Genomic DNA, 19,866 nt, shown 5'->3' on the forward strand with positions numbered 1-19,866 from the left:
TAGTTTCAACATGTCTAAACATTTTTAAGGACAGCTATTCTGTTTCTGTTGAACCTGGTAAGAGATGCCATTTGGAAATATTTGTTTTCAAAAGTCCAAATTGTCATGCAGCTGGACTCCTACTTGCCTAAGCTGTGTACCCTATAGAGATCTGCTCTCTACACAGGTTTTGTATTTAGCAAACACACTAATCTTAATTACTGTGTGCAAGGTTGTTTCTTACAGCATCACATGTTCCTCCTTCTTGTATCGGAAAAGCTGCCACCAAGTGTAGAAAAGGGTGCATGGAGATTGCCTTGCATAGGGAAGGCAATCTCCATGATCTGGGGCCAGAGGGAACAGCCTCTTTTATGCACAGACCCCATCCCTCTACCCTGTTTCTCACACCTTCTTCTGTATAACTTCATTCAAGGAGGACTAGAAGACATTTTTAAGTTTACACCATCTCTTCTGACTGGAGGAGAGGGGGAACAGGATTGAAAAGAACACACAGCCCTTTTTCATGTGGTTTCCTATCAACATTAACAATCTCTAAGTCCTGTCGGCCCTCACTATCTCATCTGATCATTCATTTATTTGTATTCTGTGTCTCTCTCCTAAGATGCTTGATGTGGAGCATCTCCTACAAGTTCCTGAGTGCCTGTTAAGCCTGCTGAGCACTACTGACTCCTTCAAAAGAAAGAGAAGATACTCCAAGCCTTTGGCAAAATCTTTATTGCAAACTTAATGGATTGTTGCTCTTGCAACTACATTGTGTCCTCAGTTTCAGCTGTTGGACTAGGGGTACAGACACCACAACATAGAAAAGGAAGACAAGGAGTGGGGTTTCCACTTTGCAGTCTTGGCATGTAGAAGGTGAGACCATTAAGAAGAGACTGGAAACTCTTTTCCAAACCCATTCATAGTCTACCCCTCCTTTAAACTACTCAGCAGAGGAGGGTCAGGCTGCCTACTGAACTCTGACTTTTGGGGCTTCTAGTTAAGATGCTCTATTGCCTATGGCCAGGGCCATAACAATTAGAACGGAAGGCAAATTAGGCTTAAAATCATGTTTTCACCAGTGTTTAATGTAAAATGTGAATGTTTCCTCAAAGGAGGCTAGTAACTCATCAGTTAGTCTAGCTGGAAACTAAGAAAAATCAATATTTTAGTAGATATGCTGTAACAAGGATTATAAACACGCAGACCAATATATACAGTGCCTGATATAGGGTAATACTCAGACATGAGCTCTGCCATTGATTTTAGAAGCTGAGGTTTTTTTCAATCCTCTTCCTTCTAGAGAGGCATAAAACCCTGCTTTGTATAATGCCTGCCAGTGGTTATCACATTGTGGTTTCTCAGATAAAGGAATAACAACAAAGATGGAAAAGGGTTGCTAAAACTTTACTGAGTAAAAGCTAATTATAAATAAAGACAACATGAAAAAATAAATCCATGAGCTTCTTTCTAATCTTAGACTGCTGTAACTGAGATCAGTGGCCTGCTTTATACCAGCAAACTTAAATATGTTTTTATTTATCCAACCCACAAACTCAGAGTTCTGCTTCATGCTGACTTGAAGCTAACTTCAAAGCTGCTTAATAAAGCTTAATAATAAAACTCAGTCAAATGTTACTATGCTGTTAAAACAAAATCTTTGGATCTTGGTTTAACCTCTAATATTAAATACGTTTACAAAAACCATTGAACCAAAAATATTGGGAGAAACTGACCTCTAATCCATAACTGGCTAGGACCTTACCATGTAAAAAGTGAAAATTAAGGCTACTTTTATTTACTTTGCAACTTACTGCAATTTAAAAGTAAGTCTATAAAAGAGACAGATATAGTTTTAACATAGGGGATTGGATTAAAAGGGATGCATATGTATCAAAAGGAATGTTATTGCTTGTTGAAGAGTATCAAAGTATATTGCTAGAAAGACACAGGTGTGTGGGAACTGATAAAAACCTGACACTAAGGATATGCTAACATTTCCATTTACTTACAACCCTCCCATTAAAAATGGGAGCACGGACTGAGCATATATACCCTGAGCACGGTATATATTTAGATGCAGTTCTTCTTTTACAGTTCTCCTGTCACTTTAAAGGTGAGGAAAATCTGTGTTAACAGTCTCAATAAATGACTTCACCAAGAGAATTTCCTGTTCCTCAGATATGCTTTTCTCACTGTACCTTATTTCATGATACCCAAAATTAATTTTGAAAGCACACCTTCCAGATGTTAGGGCTCTCAAGAACTGCCTCATGTATTCTGTTGCATGAAAATATAGATTCCTGGTTTATGGTCCTGGTAGAAGTAAGTAATTACATGGCTAACGTTTTGAGGCACATCTAATGTTTGCACTGTGCAATTCAGGAGGACACAATTAATGTAATACATTTGGGTTTTCTTCCCTAGCTTACTATTTCCTAGAAGTGTCAGTGTTAGTCTAGTCCTTGTGAGAAATTTTGTGACTTCCAAACTTTAGGCTATTCCACATTACACCAACAGCCCCTGACTAATGTGGGGTTTTTGCAATAAAGCAGTTATTTCATGGAATGAAAAATTGGCAGAAGTTTCTTCTGTCAACCTAAGGATATCCTTTTGCAAGGAAGAATCCCATGTGAGTTTTTAAGAAGAATTAGCTTAAGTTTTCCATTACTCCAAGAGCTGAAGGCACCTATGGATATACCAAATATCATCATCATGGCTAGGCTTCGCGAACGAAGATTTGGGAAGGCACTATCCACTTTTGCTACAGATATACCAAATATAAAGCTGTACTTTTGCCTTATGTATAAGTATGTTCAAGGTTTCTCATTTGTTCTTTCTGGGCCAAGACACTCTAAGGAATATTATACAAGTCATTGTAAATCTTCAGTTCTACTGTAGTGGACTTGTTTTAGGTATGTCACTATTTATGTAATAACTAGTATCACAATGATGTCTCAGAATCTTCTCTTCAATTTAAATATTTGAACACATTGCTCACTGTATTTAATTTTTCTTCATGCCTTACATGGAGTTGTAATCAAATTGGTTGAAATGTTTCTTGTAAAAGTATTGTATAAACCATATTTCTTATGTAGAAATGTATGAAAATAAACACATGCATTTTCTGAATTATATGAGTTTATGGTAGTATATAAAACATGATTGATTTAACGTGATTGTATCTGGACTTATCTGGGAGGCTGGGACTATATATCAAGTCATAAAGTTTCTGTAGACACCTAATAAATCAAGCTGCAAAATAACACATTTTGGATTCTCACCTCAATATTTAAAAACTCTTCAAGGTATACACTTAATGAGGTTTATGGGTACTTCATTGTTTATGTTTGTATCTTTTAACTAAAGATCTTATCTGAACTAGGTAGCTCCTGGTTAAAGCAACACAAAATTTGTTACATCTTGATAGATATTTGTCAAAAAAAATTAAAACACTAGATGATCCTAAGTTACTAATAGTGCTGTTTCTCCTCTTACACCTCCTGTTCCCTATGCGGTAACTCCAGAACTATCACCTTTCACTGGGAATTTAAGCAATGTCCTATAAAGCTTCATGATAGCTTGTTTTCCTTCAGCACACTTCTCATTCACTTTGACAAAACTGTGAATGCACATGAATTTAAAATAGAATGATCCAAATCAGTGGGGGCCAGCAATGGCTTGCAGACTTGGTCTACCAGAATAATCTCTCTGGTCATGGCTTGCTCCTCACTAATACCTTTCCCCAAATCCTTGCAGCTAACACTCTGTTAAACAGCAAAAGGTGTATTCCTTGCATGAGTAAGGTTTATATTCACCTTCCTTCATGTGAATGTAAAGGAATGTATGACAAGAAAGACTGCAGACCAGATGGAGGCAGTTCCAGTGAGAGCCTGCTGTGGCCTAAGAATGGTTGCTCCTGACGTAAATTAGTCAATGTTGCAGTTCCCACCGAAGGACCTTCACAGTAATGCTGACAGAATTACCAGGCATTTAGAAGTATACTGGTGTTATGGCCCTTAATATCATCTGAAAAAAGTCCTGCCTCTCCCTCCTAAAGAGCAATTCAGAAATAACTGTGGCAAGTTTTCAGGAGCTCATAACTCAGAATAATTTTAGCTCCTGATTCGTGGCTTAATGTATCCTACTCTCCATCTTAAGGGCCCCTCTTCAGTGTGGACCAGTTACATGGGCCTAAATGAGTCATGTGTTTCGTTTGAATATGATGACTCACATGCTTAGTTGGGTGTGTTTGCATAATAATATTCCTTGAAGTAAAAGATGAGACGGGAGAAGCAGAGTTTCAAAACATAAATGAGCATTTCTCAGTTGCTCCTGCCAGATCAAAGAAATAGCCTGGACTTACATCATGGGCCTGGAAAAAACACCTGTATGGCAAAAATTCTTCAATATCCACTACAGTCTACACAGTCTACATCACCGTGAGAGCATCTTTCTATAGAAAGATTTTCTTCCTTGAAGCAGAACAGTCCTCCAGCTGTTATTCTGTGCCACTCAGGTTTTATGCTGATACTCAGAAAAAGCCAAACATAAATTAAAAGAAAGGTAAGAAATGAGTTGAAATGATAGATGAGTTTAGTGAGAATCTGTGTAACTCAGCCTAAGGAAGGATAGGAGCAGTTTTATTTGATGCAATGCAATATTTTAAACCTATATGTACTAAACCTGTATTTTTTATTCCTATTAACTCAAATAATTTCTGAAGTTAACCAGGCCAGCTGTGCTTTTCCAAAGAACAGGTTAGACAATATTTGTTGGAAATTATTCACTAAATCAACTAATCTCTGTGGGGGGAAAAAAAAAGCGCACTATCTTTTTTGGAGCACAAAGTGTTTGTCCAGAAGCTGTGTGTTCAAGAGGTCATTTGTTTTAAGTGTAATGATTGGTCTATGGGAAGGTAACTGCTTTTCCTTACAGATCTTGCTTTGCTTATATCATCAGACCATTGCAACTGCATCATCCATGGTACAGGAATATCTTATGATTCACTGACTAGTAAGTCTGAAAGGTGGACCATTTTGTCTGGCATTTTGTCCAGCAATGTGCTAATTTGGCACATTTTCAAGGGTGCGTGAGGTTGGGTTTTTTTCCCTTCAGATGATAAGAGTGTGCTGGGAAGGCTTGCAGGAGCCAGCTGACGCTGCCTCTCAGCTCCATAGCTGTGTCTGCTGTGTGTGCAGGAGAGGCTCCCAGCTCCACCCAAGTCCTGCTGAATTCCTGTGGCCTTGTTGGGATATTTTTCCAAAGAGGCTCCATGACCATACTCTGTGTCACTCAAAATCTGACTGTTTGTTGTCTTTCCTTCCTGAGCCGTTGCACCAAGGGACAGTAGAATGCCAGGATTAGCTATTTTAGGGAGCAAGGTGATGGATAAAGTCAAGGAGTTACAGCCCATATATTCCTAGGGACTAGAGAAGCATCTCCACTAACTAGTTTCAATATTTTTTATACATTAGAGTGTAATGTCAGACCTGTCACTTAGATAGACCATTATTTCCCTCATACCATTTTGAGGTCTCTTTTCAATTACAGTTTCTGTGATTATAAATACAGAACCCTGTAGCTTTTAGAATGGCAGCTGGAGATTCATTTTGGCTCTGAATGAGCACTTTAAATGCGAAATGTAGGGGCAGCATAAAGCATGTAACTCTGGTAGACATTTCTGCTCAGGCTTTTTCCTATTCTATGTAAGCAACTGCACTGAACAAAAATATACAGAAACTAAGTCCACAACAAAGGCATATGTGCTCTTAGTATAAAACCCAAAATTAATATTTTGTCTTCTTATTTTTCTATTGAACTTCCAGCCCATCCTGATTTGCTGAAATGCTTTACTGAATGTACAAGCATGCCCATCATCCTTTACAAGCCGTAATGCAGGGCTTTCTTTCCATTATTATTATAATTCTGGATGTATGCCCTATCTGTGTTTGCACTGTAAGCAAAGAGCACACACAAAATCTAATGCTCACATTCAGATACAGGTAACAGCATGAAAGCAAATTATGTTGGAAGTATTTATCTGCAACTTGCCTGCTGTACAGAGTCCCCAGGATCATTTTATTCTGCTGCTGATTCTCAAAGACATCTGTCATTTTCTTAGGCTGATTTGTTGGATTGTCCAGATTTTATTGTTTCAAACAGTGTATTTTGCAAGTCTGTATTTGCAGTACTTCCTTCAAAATACGTTCTTCATTTTGAGATTTGGTTAGTTTTTTGGTTTTATTTTTTTTCCAGTCACCCTTTACAGCTCCCACACATTCTCGTTTTATATACCCCTCTGAATTTCCCAGCAGAGAAATATAACTCCACTGGAGCACACTGTATGTTTAAGAGTTGTAAAGAAAACTAATCCCTTTCTGCACCCTATGGCTCCTGTCATTAGTAACGCCAGAGCAACAGCGACCTACGAAGTTGTCGAGCCTCTGCGAGGCTCTCGAGAAAACACCCCTCTAAATGGAGCCCTCGCTGAGTATTCAGGCTCAACATTCTAGCAGTGGCTCAATATTCAAGTTCAAACCATCCCAAGGTGTGCCTGAGCCTTCGATCGTATGAGCCAAGCAGAGCCAAGCCGACCTGACGGGGAGATGCCTCGGAGCCCAAGGGTCGCGGCTGTCGTCCCTCAGCTCAAAGCCCAGCTGCTGGCTGGGAGAGGCTCATCTCGCTCGTGGAGAGGGGAAAGCCCGGGTGTTTGCGATAAGGGAGGGAGAGTCGCCGATGCGGCAATGGAGCGCAAGAGTAACAGTGTCGTCAGTAATGCTTGAACCAAGTGCTCCTCTGACAGAAAATAACCCGCTTTTCAGCACGGCCCCTCCAAACACTGCGGATTACGGCTCTGCCGGGAATGCAAGCTGCTGAGGACCGCGGGGCAGAGCGAGACAAGCCGTCCCCGCACCAGGGGCTTGGCAGTGCGGGCTCGGCGGGGCTCCGCAGGGCACACCCGCCCGGCGCGGCGCTCCTGGGGCGGGGCGGGAGGCGGGGCCGCGGCGCCGCTGCCGAGCCCCGCAGCGGGGCCGGACGCGGCTGCCGCCGGAGCCGAGTCGAGCCTCCTCCCTGCCGGGATTGCCACATCGGCACCGCCGCTCCGAGAAGGCGCTTTCTAGAGCGGATCGGGAGCTCAGCGCGCGGGGAGATGGAGCCCCGGTGCTGCCGCCGCCGCCGCTGCCGCCGCCCCCCGGGACCCGCGCTCCGCCAGGGCCGCCGCTGCCACTGCCGGGACGGAGAGAGCGGCCCCGTCGCCGTCTAACGCCGCAGCCCCGGCGGCGCGGCCGAGGCGGGAGGCGGCGCGGAGGCCGCCTCGGCCCCTCCGCCCGCCGGGCGGCGGCGAAGCGCGGCCCCCTCCTCCCCGCCCTCCCCGCCGCCGCTTCCCCGCCCCCGCCCGGCCCTCGGCCGGGCTCGGCAGCCGGGCCATGGCAGGGCGATGAGGGAGCGGCCGCCCCTGCCCACAGGCTGCGTGGGGAAGCGGGGAGCGAAGGGGCCGCGCGGCTCGGCAGAGCTGGAGCCGGGCGGCGGCGCGGGGGGATGCGGGGCGCGGGGGCCGCGGCGCTGCAGCTCCTCTCCCGGGCCGTGAAGCAGGCGGCGGCGCAGGGCGCCCGGCAGGACCTGGGCCGCTGGCTGTCCCGAGCCGGCAGCGGCGGGGACGCCGTCGGCTTCGTCCCCGCGGAGGCGGCGGGGGCCGGCGGGCTGCTGCTCGGGCCCTACGCGGAGCAGGACGGGCTGCCGCCGGCCGAGCTGCTGCTCTGCCAGCTGCCCGAGGCGGGCGGCGGCGGGCACGGGCTGGCCGAGGGCCGGGGCTGGCGCTGCTCCTGCTGCCTCTTGGGCACCTGCTGGTGCAAGAGCTGCCTCATCGTGTGCGTCCTGGCCGCCCTCTGCTTCGCCTCGCTGGCCCTGGTGCGCCAGTACCTGCGGGACCTGCTGCTCTGGGCCGAGAGCCTGGACAGCCTGGCCGGCGTGCTACTCTTCACCGTGGGCTTCATCGTCGTGTCATTCCCCTGCGGCTGGGGCTACATCCTGCTCAACGTGGCCGCCGGTTACCTCTACGGCTTCATGATGGGCATGGGGCTCATGGTGCTCGGCGTCCTCGTCGGCACCTTTGTCGCCCACGTGGCCTGCAAGCGGCTGCTGGCCCGCTGGGCACGGACCAGGATCCAGGGCAGCGGGACGCTCAGTGCCATCGTCCGCGTCGTGGAGGGCGGCAGCGGCCTCAAGGTGGTGGCTCTGGCGCGGCTGACGCCGATCCCCTTCGGGTTGCAGAATGCCGTCTTCGCGGTGAGTCCCAGCGTGGGCCGTGCGGCCAAAGAAAGAGGCACTGGCTGGAAGGATGTCTTTCGGCATAGTGGCTGCTGTCACTGGTGGAGGTTGCTTGCTTTCCTGGGAACAAACCGTGGTTTCTCTCTCTTTTAACAATAATAAAAGCCTGCCCTTCTAGTGGCTCTTCTGTGCAGCCGGAGGGACAGCAGGCAGGTTTTTGAGATGCCTTGCTCAGTGGCATTGTGTTAGAGTTGCTCTCTGGCTTTCAAGACCGTATTCTGGTGTTAGAAAGAAGCACCAAGGTGCTGTGTAGCAAAATCTGCAGAGAACTCAATGGTTACAGAGTGCCTGGGTTTTTAAAGTGATCCGAGTGGGAGGAAAAGTCTTGCCAGATCTTCCTAAACTACTTAATATAAGTAGTCATGTTGGAAAGAAAAAAGTGGATAGATTAAAATTCTTGCTCAATGTGGTTGGTGTTTATGGCATGCATCTGGCAGTCTATGCAGGGTGTTAAGTCCATGCACACAATCGAGGTCACAGGTTTTGGGCAGAAGAGTAAGATGTAGCATCAGACCTGAAAAGGGACAGTACACCAGAGGTGTACCACTGAAAGTTAATTTAAACTTTAGTTTGAAAAAGGGTTAGTCTTGCTTTTCTTTCTACTTTTAGATGGAGATTGGTACATTCATTAGTACGTTCATTAGTACCTTCAGTAATATGTTAAAGAAGAACATAAAGGGTATTCTTTTTGAGTACTGTCTTGCTGATGGTGACAGTTTCAGACCCTCATTGCTTCCCGTGTACTTTGTCTGAAGGATCTGGTTTACTGGTTTACTGATGTGTGTTACACATCAGTTGTATTTGCTAACTTGGTGAAATCAAAACAAAACAAATGGGATTGTGAAATATTTTAAATATTCATCAGTAACTTAGAATGTCTTTAATGTAAGTAACCAAGTGTTTTGGTCTGCCACTTCCTTACAGCACACCTTCCCTCCCCTGTCTGCTGTTCCGATCCTGTTCCCTTCTGAAGGCTTGCTTAATTTTGACAGAATCATCTGGCTGCTTTTAGTAGGTCATGGGATACCAAATTTGTTATTTAAGAAAAAATTAATCCATGCAATTCTGGGGGGGTAACACCCACGTCAAATATCTAAAATTGCTGTGTATAAACCTTTCTATACTGGGGCATTCATCTCCAGAGCTGTGATCTTTGTCCATAAGAGCTGTAGCAACTTGTAATTTCTTTTTAAGCAGATCCTTTAACCACTTCCTTGTTAAGAGTGAGAAACTGAACGGCTGAACCTCTGCTGTTTTGTTTATTAACCTTTATTACTGCAGGACTGAGGAAGCTTAGACTTGTCCAGCTGGGAGCAGTCTCTGCTGGAGCCCAAGGTCCCAGTGTAGCAGTTGAAGCTTCTGCTGTACTGTGACCCTCCTAAAGTGGGGAAAGCTGTTGTGCTTCACTTGTTCACAGCTTCAGGGTGTCAATTGAAGAAGTCAGCAGATGTTTTACAGTAGTATTGGATCTGAAGAACAGACAGAGAATTACCAAATTAAAATTATTTCTTTCCTGGCATAACCATTCTGTTGGAAACACAATTCATCAGAGTATTTTGGCCAGTCCAATATTAAAATGATGCTGTAAATCAGTTGTTTGTATTCTCCCTGTTCTGCAGGCTAAATAATTTTCATGCCAAGTGGAAGGTTTCAGTGTTAAAATAATGGATGGAGAGTATACCAAGTAACTTGGATGTTTCCTGCTAATATTAGTTTATACATTTATCCAGATTTACTTCTTTGTAGCATAGTCAAATAAAACACAGTGTGCTCAATTTTTTACTGAGGACATTTAATAGGAGGTACTAGATCGCTAAAAAATAAAATGTTGCATGCAAATTTGGGAATTCAGTTTCTCACTGGGATTCAAGTTTAAGTTATGTATACCTGCACAGATCGAGCTGTCATTTCTTTGAAATCTCACTTATTTGAAAACTTAATGCTCTTTTTAAATTTAAAATGCGTTCCCCCCTACTAGCAATTTCAGCAATGAATTTGGAAGGAGTTGCTTTTGAAAAGACAGTGATCTTAAGAAAGCTTACACATCTTTAATTTTCTAGCAGTCTTGTCTGTGCGTGTTTTCAAGGTTGATATTTATAAGTAAACTGGAGATGCTGAGAATACTTAAATGAGAAGGAAGGAAGGAAGTGACACATGAGGTCAAGGCATAACCGTGATGTGAGATGGGTCATCTGCAGGGCTGGGATTAAATGTTTCTACAAACACTTGTTCAGTGGTGTGTACCATCTGCTGAGGGTTTTTGGGAGGTTGAATTGCAGGAAGTGTAGAGAAAGATGGAAGAGCTTCTTAACACTTGATTAGTGAGGGGATCATCTTAATTGAAACATCACAAGAAGAAAATTAACACAAATTTGCTAGAGTCTCGCCAGCCAGACGTGAAGATCTTGCTGCTTATACGGTCATTCTGCTGCTCTTTGAGAAAGTGCTGATAGTAGAGCAGTGGGGTAATGCATTTCCTTGCCTTTCTGGAAGACCTAGAAACTTGTTAACTGAAAGCATGTTTATACTTCTCTTTGAGTGGGTTTTGCTTGATTGTTACTCCTTGGATGCCAGGGTGGCCTGGACTGCTGGAGTGGGCTGATAGCCCTTACTGACGTGTTTGCCCATGCACAGCCCTCTCCCCTTGGCCACTCAGGGTGTTTTGAAGGTGTTTCTGTAAGGAGGCCTGGTATGCAGGTTATCATCTACTTCCCATAAGTGGATTCATGGAGCGAGATTTGTGCAAACTGGTTATTTATAGTGCCAGATGTAGGTTACATTGGAATTCATGCTTCTTTTTCCCCTTCTTTGAGAGGGTATCACATGGAAGAAATAATCTGACTAAGAAATCTGAGTGTTCAAGTGTGCATCTCTGGTTCCAGAAATGCACCACAGTGAAGTCAGTTGAAGAAAGGGTACCTGCTTTGCAAGAATATGCAGGCTGCTTTCTCTGCTTGTTGGAAAGTTGATAGCTGGTTTGTTTTTTTAATTCACTATTTTTTGTTGTTGTTTTGGTTTGTTTGTTTGTTTTGTAGAGCATCTGAGTTATCCTTAGCTCTCTCACAAAGCCTAGTGATCCAAAACACAGGGATCCATAAATTGAGGGGAGATAAATCTGTTGCAATCCCCAAAGGCATGTGAGCCCCCAACAAAGTCCTGACACCAGAGTTTATTCTTTGACAGCCCTGAACCAAAAGTGTCGGCCACAAAGAATACACAGAAGTGCGACTGGACAGAGCCTGTCCAAGGCTTAATTGGAGAGTTTCTGGCTATTGTTACCAAAGCAGTTAGGTATTTCTTAATTGTATTTAAATACAATTTAAATGCCACACTGTAGTGGCCCATAACACAGTTGCATCCATGCTTGCTTTGGGATTTCACTGTTAATTTTTGCTGGCCTCAACTTCTATTAGAAACAGAGCTCTGGTAGCCTCAATTGGGCAGTTTGACCATGCAGATGCCAGTCTGGCAGGTTCATAGAGCAGGTAAAGATCCTAGAAAGGAAAGTAGGAAAAGCGGTAAGTTTTATTGATGAGTTCTCAGGTTTCTTAGGCAGGGATGCTGTCTGCTTCCTGTGCCTTCTGGGAAAAGGAATAAGACTGTAGGTCTAAACCTTATGAACCAGGATTTAAAAGGGCATCTTGAAAAATGTTTCCCCCTTTTCCTAGCTTTCATTTCAGTGGGAAGTACAAGCTGCAGTCCAGTGTATCCAGTGGCAGTCTCTCCTTCATTTGGAAACAATCTCTCTCCTGGCTCAGGAGGTCCAGTTGTTTCAGGACAGATCCAGATGTGCAAACACGTTGCTCTGCAACCAAAGTGTCCTTAATATATATACAGAAATAAGAGAGGTGCCAGGAATGTTAAAACAATCTTTGGGAAGTTTCCCAGCTCCATTAGATTTAATGATAGCATCCTACTTAGCAAATCTTGCCTCTGCGTTAGTATTTCGGAGGTTTTTTAATAGCAACTTCTCCATTCCCTTGATAAGATGGTAAGTTTGGGCTGTGCATTCTTATTACATGGCCCAGATTATGATAAAGTTTAAAAAAAAAGTCTTTTGAAAGCAATGATCAGATGGAAAGTTCTGACATAATTATGTAATGCTTTTTCATAATAAATCTAAATCTTGTATAGAGAGGGAAATATATTATTTTTGGTGCTGGTATATGTTTCAGTCTGTGGGAAGTATGATTTGCAGTGTGAAGTTTGGAATAGGTTTATGGGATCTTGTCCCAGCGAATTAACTTAATCTTTATGCTTCATTACATTCTGCTCCTCCATTGCCCTTCCTTCCTCCCAGAAACTTTCCACTGATGGTGCACAGAGCTCTGAGAATTCAGCACTGTGACTTTCACAGTAACCAAAGTTTATTTTAAGAATAGCATGATGAAATGAGTAACATTGCTGCTATTCTCTGGTCTTCAACATTGTACAAAACTGTCAAGGTCAATAATTTCCATGTAGGCTCCCAGTGCTAGGGCTGTTCTTAATTAGATCTTGTTTTGTTGTGAAGTGATCAACTGAATTGTTTGGAAAATTTGTTAAGACTGCTTGTTTTCAAGATCACCCTTTTCATACTCATTTTTAACTCAGTTTCGTCTTGTTTTCTTTTTGGTTGTATAAATATCTTTTGACCTCATGACTCTTGCATTTAATATTTCCCAATGGTTGCTGATACTAATTTATCTGATACTGCGTACTTTGTACCCGTATAAACTCATATGTCCACGTAATGACTCAGAACAGAAATTTCACACCATAGAGAGGAAAATATCAAAGTATTAGTAGTGTTTTTTCTAGAGAAATGAACAAAAGCTATAGTCATGTGTACTGTTATGTTCACTAATTGAAATGTGATGCAAAATACCTTTGGTAAAGAATCTTAATGATACCCACGTATATCAGTACAGATATAGATGGGTATTGCTCATAGGGATCATTGATAGATATATGTGTCTTATTGAGCTGTATAACCTCCCTTGCAGACACAAATTGCCATTCTATTTGCCAAGATCATGTTTAAGACAGTGACATTTTGAACAATTACCTCTTGTATTATGTGCCATACGTGTAAAATCCAAAGCAAATAGGTTTTTGCTTTAGACCTTTGCATTTGATAAAGTAATTTCTTCCAACAAATAAATTCTCATAAATTCAAGGGCTCTATTCACCCTGCAGAAATAAATATCTTCAATGAACAGTGTAATTGCATCCTTAGTTAATGACTTTTACACAGAGATGTTGTGTAATGCAAGGTGAAATGAAATAAAACCTATTAACTTTAAAAAGGCCAGATGAAAACTAGACACATACTGTTTTGTTATGCTGTCTTCCCACTGAGCGCGAATCTAAGTTTCAGTGAAGGAATGTGAGAAATTCTTTCTTGATTTTGCAGGGATGGTTGTGGGAGCAGCGGTCTGGTTGTTTGTACACATGGACTGTGTAAGAGCTGTGCTTGATTTCTTACTCTGTCTTTTTACTCAGATTACAGATTTGTCACTACCCAACTACCTGATGGCTTCTTCAATTGGGCTGCTTCCTACTCAGCTCCTGAACTCATACTTGGGCACTACCTTGCGCACCATGGAGGATGTGATTGCAGAGCAAAGTGTTAGTGGCTATTTTATATTTGGTTTCCAGGTAAGTTAAAATAATTACTTTCATAGATCTTGGTTGCGGTAGTGTCAGTCTCTTTGTGACTTCTGTTGACTCCTAGATACCCAGAAAAATAGGTTTCCAGTGTACTGTTTTCTTCTGATTTTGTTTTATGCTGTTAAAAAAGTTTAATTCTCTCATACCTCACTGGGGCACAAAGCAGAACTTACTCAGTGTTCTCTTTTTCTGACACAGTTTTGGTAAGCTTTCTTTTCTTGCCCTCTGTGGTAATCTCCTGCTGAATTTTAGAATTGTCAAACCGCCCCTACACAAAAGCTCATGTGCCACCATCTGTGAAGTAGTGTGCTCAGGGTGTGTAGGCCCAGCACCCATGCAGTGTTCACTGTTAGAACTCAACATCCCCATTTTGCATAGGTATTCAGGACTAAAAGTGGTGTAGAAATATAATTTTGCTAATGCCTAAATCAGAATACCCTAATTTTACAAGTAAGTAAATTAATGAGAAGTATATAGTACCTTTACATGACCTTAGCTGATGAAATAATTCGTCTATAAATCTTGAGTGCAAGCCTTAGGTCTGAGACCATTAGGAGCATAGAGGTTATAGGTATTTCATAACTAGATTGTATATTAAAACCTCCTCTGACAGTGTCAGTACTTCAAGGTATGTTTGACTAGCAGTTACCATGGTTTGCAGACTTTCAGTAAGTACTGCAGTCATTTACATTCCTCAGTTTTTACATTTATAAAGCTGATGTTTAACAATGCTAACAGAAAACTATGTCTAGGACCCTTTTAAACGTAACTTCCCCTTTCCCCTGATACTTGTGTGTTCTTAAATAGAACATACGATTTATAGGCTTCATAGAACAGGGTTATGAGTATTAAAAATGCCTTTCTAAATATGGGGTTAATAGCCTTGATACATCAAAGAGAAAAAAAATGGTTATTTGATCAGCTATCATTTTAGTCATGAAATGTTATTTCCAGGGTAGTAGTTTTTAGTGGTATTTTCCTTTTTTTTTCTTTTTTTTTTTTTTTAATGACATTGACTCTGCAGATTATATAGGTTGTAACATAACTGTTGCTCAGGTCAGTGCTAGCTGGATAGTCTGAAAGTTTGAATAGGAGTACTGACCTCCTTGAGAGCAATCCTTAGGATCTGACTGAATAAGTGAAGGGGAGGCCTTTAGTGGAGGAATTATTTGTGTTCTCCCACTGTCTCTCAGACCTGGTGCTTTGCCAGGCTGAGCTTTGATTGGACTTTGATTTAGTGAATAGCTCTGAAAATCCCTCACATTTCATGGTTGTCTGTGTATAAATATATATTTTAAATATTCATCTAGAGAACTAGGTTTCTGGTAGTTCTATTTCTAAAACCAATCAAATTTAAATATTTGAGCAAGCTTTTAGAATAGGATTTTTTCTATGTATTCAGAACTTGGTGTCCATAGTCTCATTTTGACTCCTATGTTGGCCATCTTTTGAAATGTATAACTTGAATTGGTGAAAGACATCTTTTTCACCACAAGGATAGTCAAGCAGTGGAGAAACAGATTGCCTGGAGAGATGGTGAAATCTCTATCCTTGGAAGTTTTCAAGACCTGACTGCACAAAAGTCCTGAGCAAACTGTTCTGATCTTGCTGCCAGCCCTGAGCAACAGGTTGGGCTAGAGACTGTCAGGATGCCTTCTCCCTGCAGTTATTTTGTGACCATACTTGCCAGTCATCTCAGTGATATTTTAGCATCTTGTATGCCATGCTGGCAGACGTTTTAAGCAATAGTCCTCAATGCTAAAGAAAACATACCTCTGCTAATTAGTAACGAAGTTCAGATTTTGGACTCAGAACTTTAGGTTCTGTTATAAGCAATATAACAGCAATATAATATCCTTGGTTTTTTTTGAAAGGAGGTTGCCAATTCCAGCTAGTTTCATAAAACATTCTTAAAAAAAGACAGATAATTTACTTCTTTCAAAGGGACTCTTAGTATGAGAGACCTTGATTTTTATTTGAAGATTTTATCATTTTTATTAAACAGGATCTCAGCTAAAAAACTTGACTGGTGTTTTATCGAAATCAAAATATGCTTCTGAGAAGTGCAGTGCATGCCAATGTCACTGCATGAGTAATTTCTAAGCAAAAATTGTCCAGGTTTATTTCTGATGATTTTTGTGCTGAAAGTTTAAGAATTCTTAGCGATATAACTTAGAGCAAAAATCTGAACTAAACTCCTAGTTTTTGACAGTATTTCCTCCTTAAACAAATGAAAAAACCCCACACCATTGACATCCTGTCTCTTCCCTGAACCATCCTCCAGAAACCAAGTTCTTCCCTTAAAGACTGCTGTAAGTCACTTATAAACTCTGATTCTGCCCTTTTTAGTCCTGATAAACTGGTCCTCTCTGCTGCATTCCACACCAGAGGGGCAAGGATAAGTTTTATTTCCTTTGGTCTGCATCATTCTCTGGCTGTGCTCTGCTGTTTTGCAAGTTGCAGGTGCCCAGTAGAATCTAAACCTGTTATTCCCTTGGTACATGGAATACAGCCTCTTTGACTTACAGAAGCTCACCATGTCATTTCTTTGTGGAAGCCTTATTTCCAAGAGAGGAAGTGAAAGAATTGCTTTATAATAAGTGTACGGATGTCAACAGAAAGAAAGAAACTATCTTTCCAATTCCTATAAATATTTAAGTTCTATGTAATGTCTATGTTCTGATGTGCTGGTTCCCCTGCCAGCATATGTCGGTTTAGAGCTGCTCACTGGTTAAGTTCATCTCCCTTCTAATGTCTTGCCAGCAAAGCATTGAGCCCACAGATGCCTTCATGAATCTTTGCATCGACAACTTACTATTTTGTTCAGATCGGTTGCTTTGTATTCATGCCTGCAGCCTATATAGCCTACAACACTCTTGTTTTATTTGCAGATTGTCATAAGCATAGGACTCATGTTTTATGTCGTTCACCGAGCTCAAGTGGAACTGAATGCAGCTATTGTAGCGTGTGAAATGGAAATGAAGACATCGCTTGTTAAAGACAGTCAGCCAAGCCTCACTGGTTCAACCACATACTGCAGCAAAAGGACAGTAGCGTTCGCTGGAGGAGGTGTCAATATTGTGTGATTTCAAGTATTAATAATTAAGTAAGGTTTTGTGAACCTGAGCTATCACCTAGAAATATCTATGGACAATTGAAATAGATTTTTTAAAAAAATTGCAAGTGATTACAGGTTGTACTGTGGCACAAATCAACTGACCAGCTTTTCAATTGCACAGGGGTGACTTCTAGCAAGAAAAGGAAGATGGCAAAGTAACTTAAGATGTAAATGCAAATTTGGCTGCACCTTTGGTCATTTATTATGCCTGTCATGGCCTGTAGCCTGCACTTTAGTTTTTTTTTCCTTTGCTCCTATAAACTGAGAAATGCTTCTATAAACTGAGAAAAGTAGCACAGAGGTAAATATTTTTCTGCTTAACATTATTTATAAGGCTGAATAACTATATGCAGTAGAATTTGATTACTGATAAAGATGAATGAGAAGGTGTGCAATTCAGTGTGTTATTCTTGAATGTGCTTTTGATTTGGAATCGCTTCCAGAAGTTGGAGTGTATTATTTAGCTAATGATGGGACCATTTGGCTTTTTCTTCATTTTGATTTAAAAAAATAGAATCCTATATAAAGTTTTGGTTGAATGTATTTTTCTAAGGCATTACAGATGTTGCAGAGCCATTATGTATTCACACAAGCTTAAATCCTACATTGTGGGACTGAAGTGCTCTTAAATTACATTTTAAGTTACACTGTGTAATATGCAAAGTACAAGGGAAAATGCAGAAGTTAGATTGCAGTGACTATTTGAAGGAGACTTCGTTGGTTTTGCCACCTTGGTGATTGTAACAAAGGGCTGTTCCATGTTAGTCCTATTTATAGTATTTTTAATTGCTAAAAGGATGGAGTTTTTCAGCTCACATGACTACAGGTAGTAAGATTTCCAGAACAGGGAGCTAAATCTCTCCTTTAAACAGAATGATGGGATACTGGCAGTACTAATTTTACAAGAAGGTGGCCTTTATTTTGTAAGTGAATCTCCCCTCCCTTTAAAAAGCTTTAAAAATTCGCTTTGGTTGGCACGTTTTTTGTACAAGTTTTACATTTTTTAAAAGACGCAATCTATTACAAATTTCACCAGAGTGAAGAAATGAAAACTAGAGATTCTCCTTGGAAAATAAATAATCCAGTAATGGAGGAGGACAGCAATGTCTCTGAGACTCAGGAATTCTGACTCCATTTTTGCAAGACAACACTGTATTGGATACTGCTCCTTTTACACGTGCTGTGGACTGTTTTTCACTGAGTTTGAATAGACTGGATAACCTGATAGTAACTTGTGTGTGTATAAAAGGAAAACAACAATAATGGCTGAACACAATGTTCTGTATGTGTGATTTCATGTAGATATACATAGCAATGTTCAATTGCTCAAACACAGGCAAGTCATCTGATACAAAAATAATGTAAAGTATTGCTTATTTTGTAGTTATTTTGTGTGAGTTTTTAAGGATGCCTTCAGGCTTCGAGACTTTGTGTTATTTTCTAACAGTACGACTGTGCCTCCTTTTTGTAAGGTTGTTTGTAGGGTCCAAACATTTTTTCTTCTTCAGAATAGCAGGTCTTCAAGGTTATTGGGAAGCAGAGGTCTGGTAGCCTCTAACAGCCTTACTGAGAGGACGTGTGGTAGTCGTGTAACTGGACATCTACGCATTCTGTCGTAGTGGAAGTTCCATTTTGTTCTTTAAATTTGTGTCCTTTGCAGACTGGTATTCTTGGGTCTTGTGACCTAAGGAACTGAACTAGTTAAATGAAAACAACAAAGTTCAGATTGTCTCCTTTCTGTTGTTTTGGGGCTTTGGTTTTTGGGGGGTTTTTTTTGGTTGGTTGGTTGGTTTTTGGTTGGTTGGTTTTTGAAAAGGCAATCTATATACGCCTGGAAGTGTTCATTTACACATCTCTGCCTCTGACAGCTCCTGTGTGAAAACAAGAGAGCCAGGTAACTTTTTGATGGCGTTATTTGTCATCATGGTGTAATTAAGTCTTTTCTTAATTGAAGGGTGGGGTTTTTTGTTTGTTTGTTTTTCTTTCTTCTAAAGAGCAATCCTTCAATAATGAACTGATCTGAACTTTGCTCCATCTTGCCAAATGAAATAGTGTTTTGAAGAGGGTATCTCTTTCTTTGCATTTTTTAACTAACTTAAAGTTGCGTTGATTATTCGAGACATTTCCCAAATACGTATTTTGAAGTGCTTTTATTTCCATGACATTTTGTAACCAGAGTAACTTCACTATGTGAACACTTTTGTAGTATGAAATTAGTTCTTAAGACTTTTGCATTTTGCTTGATACTTGTAATATTTGTGTACAAGTTAATGGGAAATGTGCATTAAAAGGAACTTTTCTGTACCATGCCAATCATAGTTTTATACAATAAATTCACTCAAATTTCTTTAAAGGAATATGTATTAGATTTTTAAGTTGCTGTGACATAGTTGGAAAGAAGGTGCAGTGGAGTCTCGTCTTTATGTGTGCATACAAGGATAGTTGCCTACATTGAAGGAGTAACAAGTTAGGCTTTAAGGTTGAAGTTAATGGGTGGAGAGTTACTGATGAGTGAAAAACACTTGATTTTTTTTTTTAAATTAAATACATGCTTAATTCTATTAAATGCTTTCAAGATTAGGTATTTGCAGCTGGCTTTTTGATAGAAGAATAAGCATATATTGCTTATGAGAAACATGCTACTGAACTGAAAGAGCATTGATATTTCTGAATGTAACAGTAGTAAAAGCAATGTGATTTTTTTTTAAGATAGTCTCCCTACCTAGTGCAATTAAAACCCACAGAGGTATGAATCTAGTTTAAACAATATGTGGCAAGTCATTTTC

General features: G+C 41.2%; 1 protein-coding gene across 2 annotated transcripts; it reads left to right on the forward strand.

Annotated features, from left to right (window-relative positions):
- The first annotated feature begins 7,413 nt into the window (after positions 1–7,413).
- On the forward strand, positions 7,414–19,433 carry TMEM64 (transmembrane protein 64). Of its 2 annotated transcripts, none has more exons than XM_032701900.1 (4): positions 7,414–8,268; positions 9,235–9,321; positions 13,795–13,950; positions 16,854–19,433. In XM_032701900.1, the coding sequence occupies exons 1-4, from the start codon at positions 7,522–7,524 to the stop codon at positions 17,046–17,048; spliced, it is 1,185 nt and encodes a 394-aa protein (XP_032557791.1). In that variant the 5' UTR covers positions 7,414–7,521; the 3' UTR covers positions 17,049–19,433. The 2 variants fall into 2 exon arrangements, with proteins under 2 accessions (XP_032557791.1, XP_032557781.1); XM_032701890.1 differs by having other exon boundaries at positions 7,426–8,268; positions 9,235–9,325.
- The last annotated feature ends 433 nt before the right edge of the window (positions 19,434–19,866 follow it).

This window comes from Chiroxiphia lanceolata, chromosome 1 (assembly GCF_009829145.1).
Source record: "Chiroxiphia lanceolata isolate bChiLan1 chromosome 1, bChiLan1.pri, whole genome shotgun sequence".
NCBI lineage: Eukaryota > Metazoa > Chordata > Aves > Passeriformes > Pipridae > Chiroxiphia > Chiroxiphia lanceolata.

Bases quoted from the DNA above. Each gene is read 5' to 3' on its own strand.
- TMEM64 (XM_032701900.1), top strand. From the start codon at position 7,522: ATGCGGGGCGCGGGGGCCGCGGCGCTGCAGCTCCTCTCCCGGGCCGTG. The intron at 8,269-9,234 runs GTGAGTCCCAGC...ACTTCCTTACAG, and splicing joins TGCAGAATGCCGTCTTCGCG to CACACCTTCCCTCCCCTGTC. The intron at 13,951-16,853 runs GTAAGTTAAAAT...TTTTATTTGCAG, and splicing joins ATTTTATATTTGGTTTCCAG to ATTGTCATAAGCATAGGACT.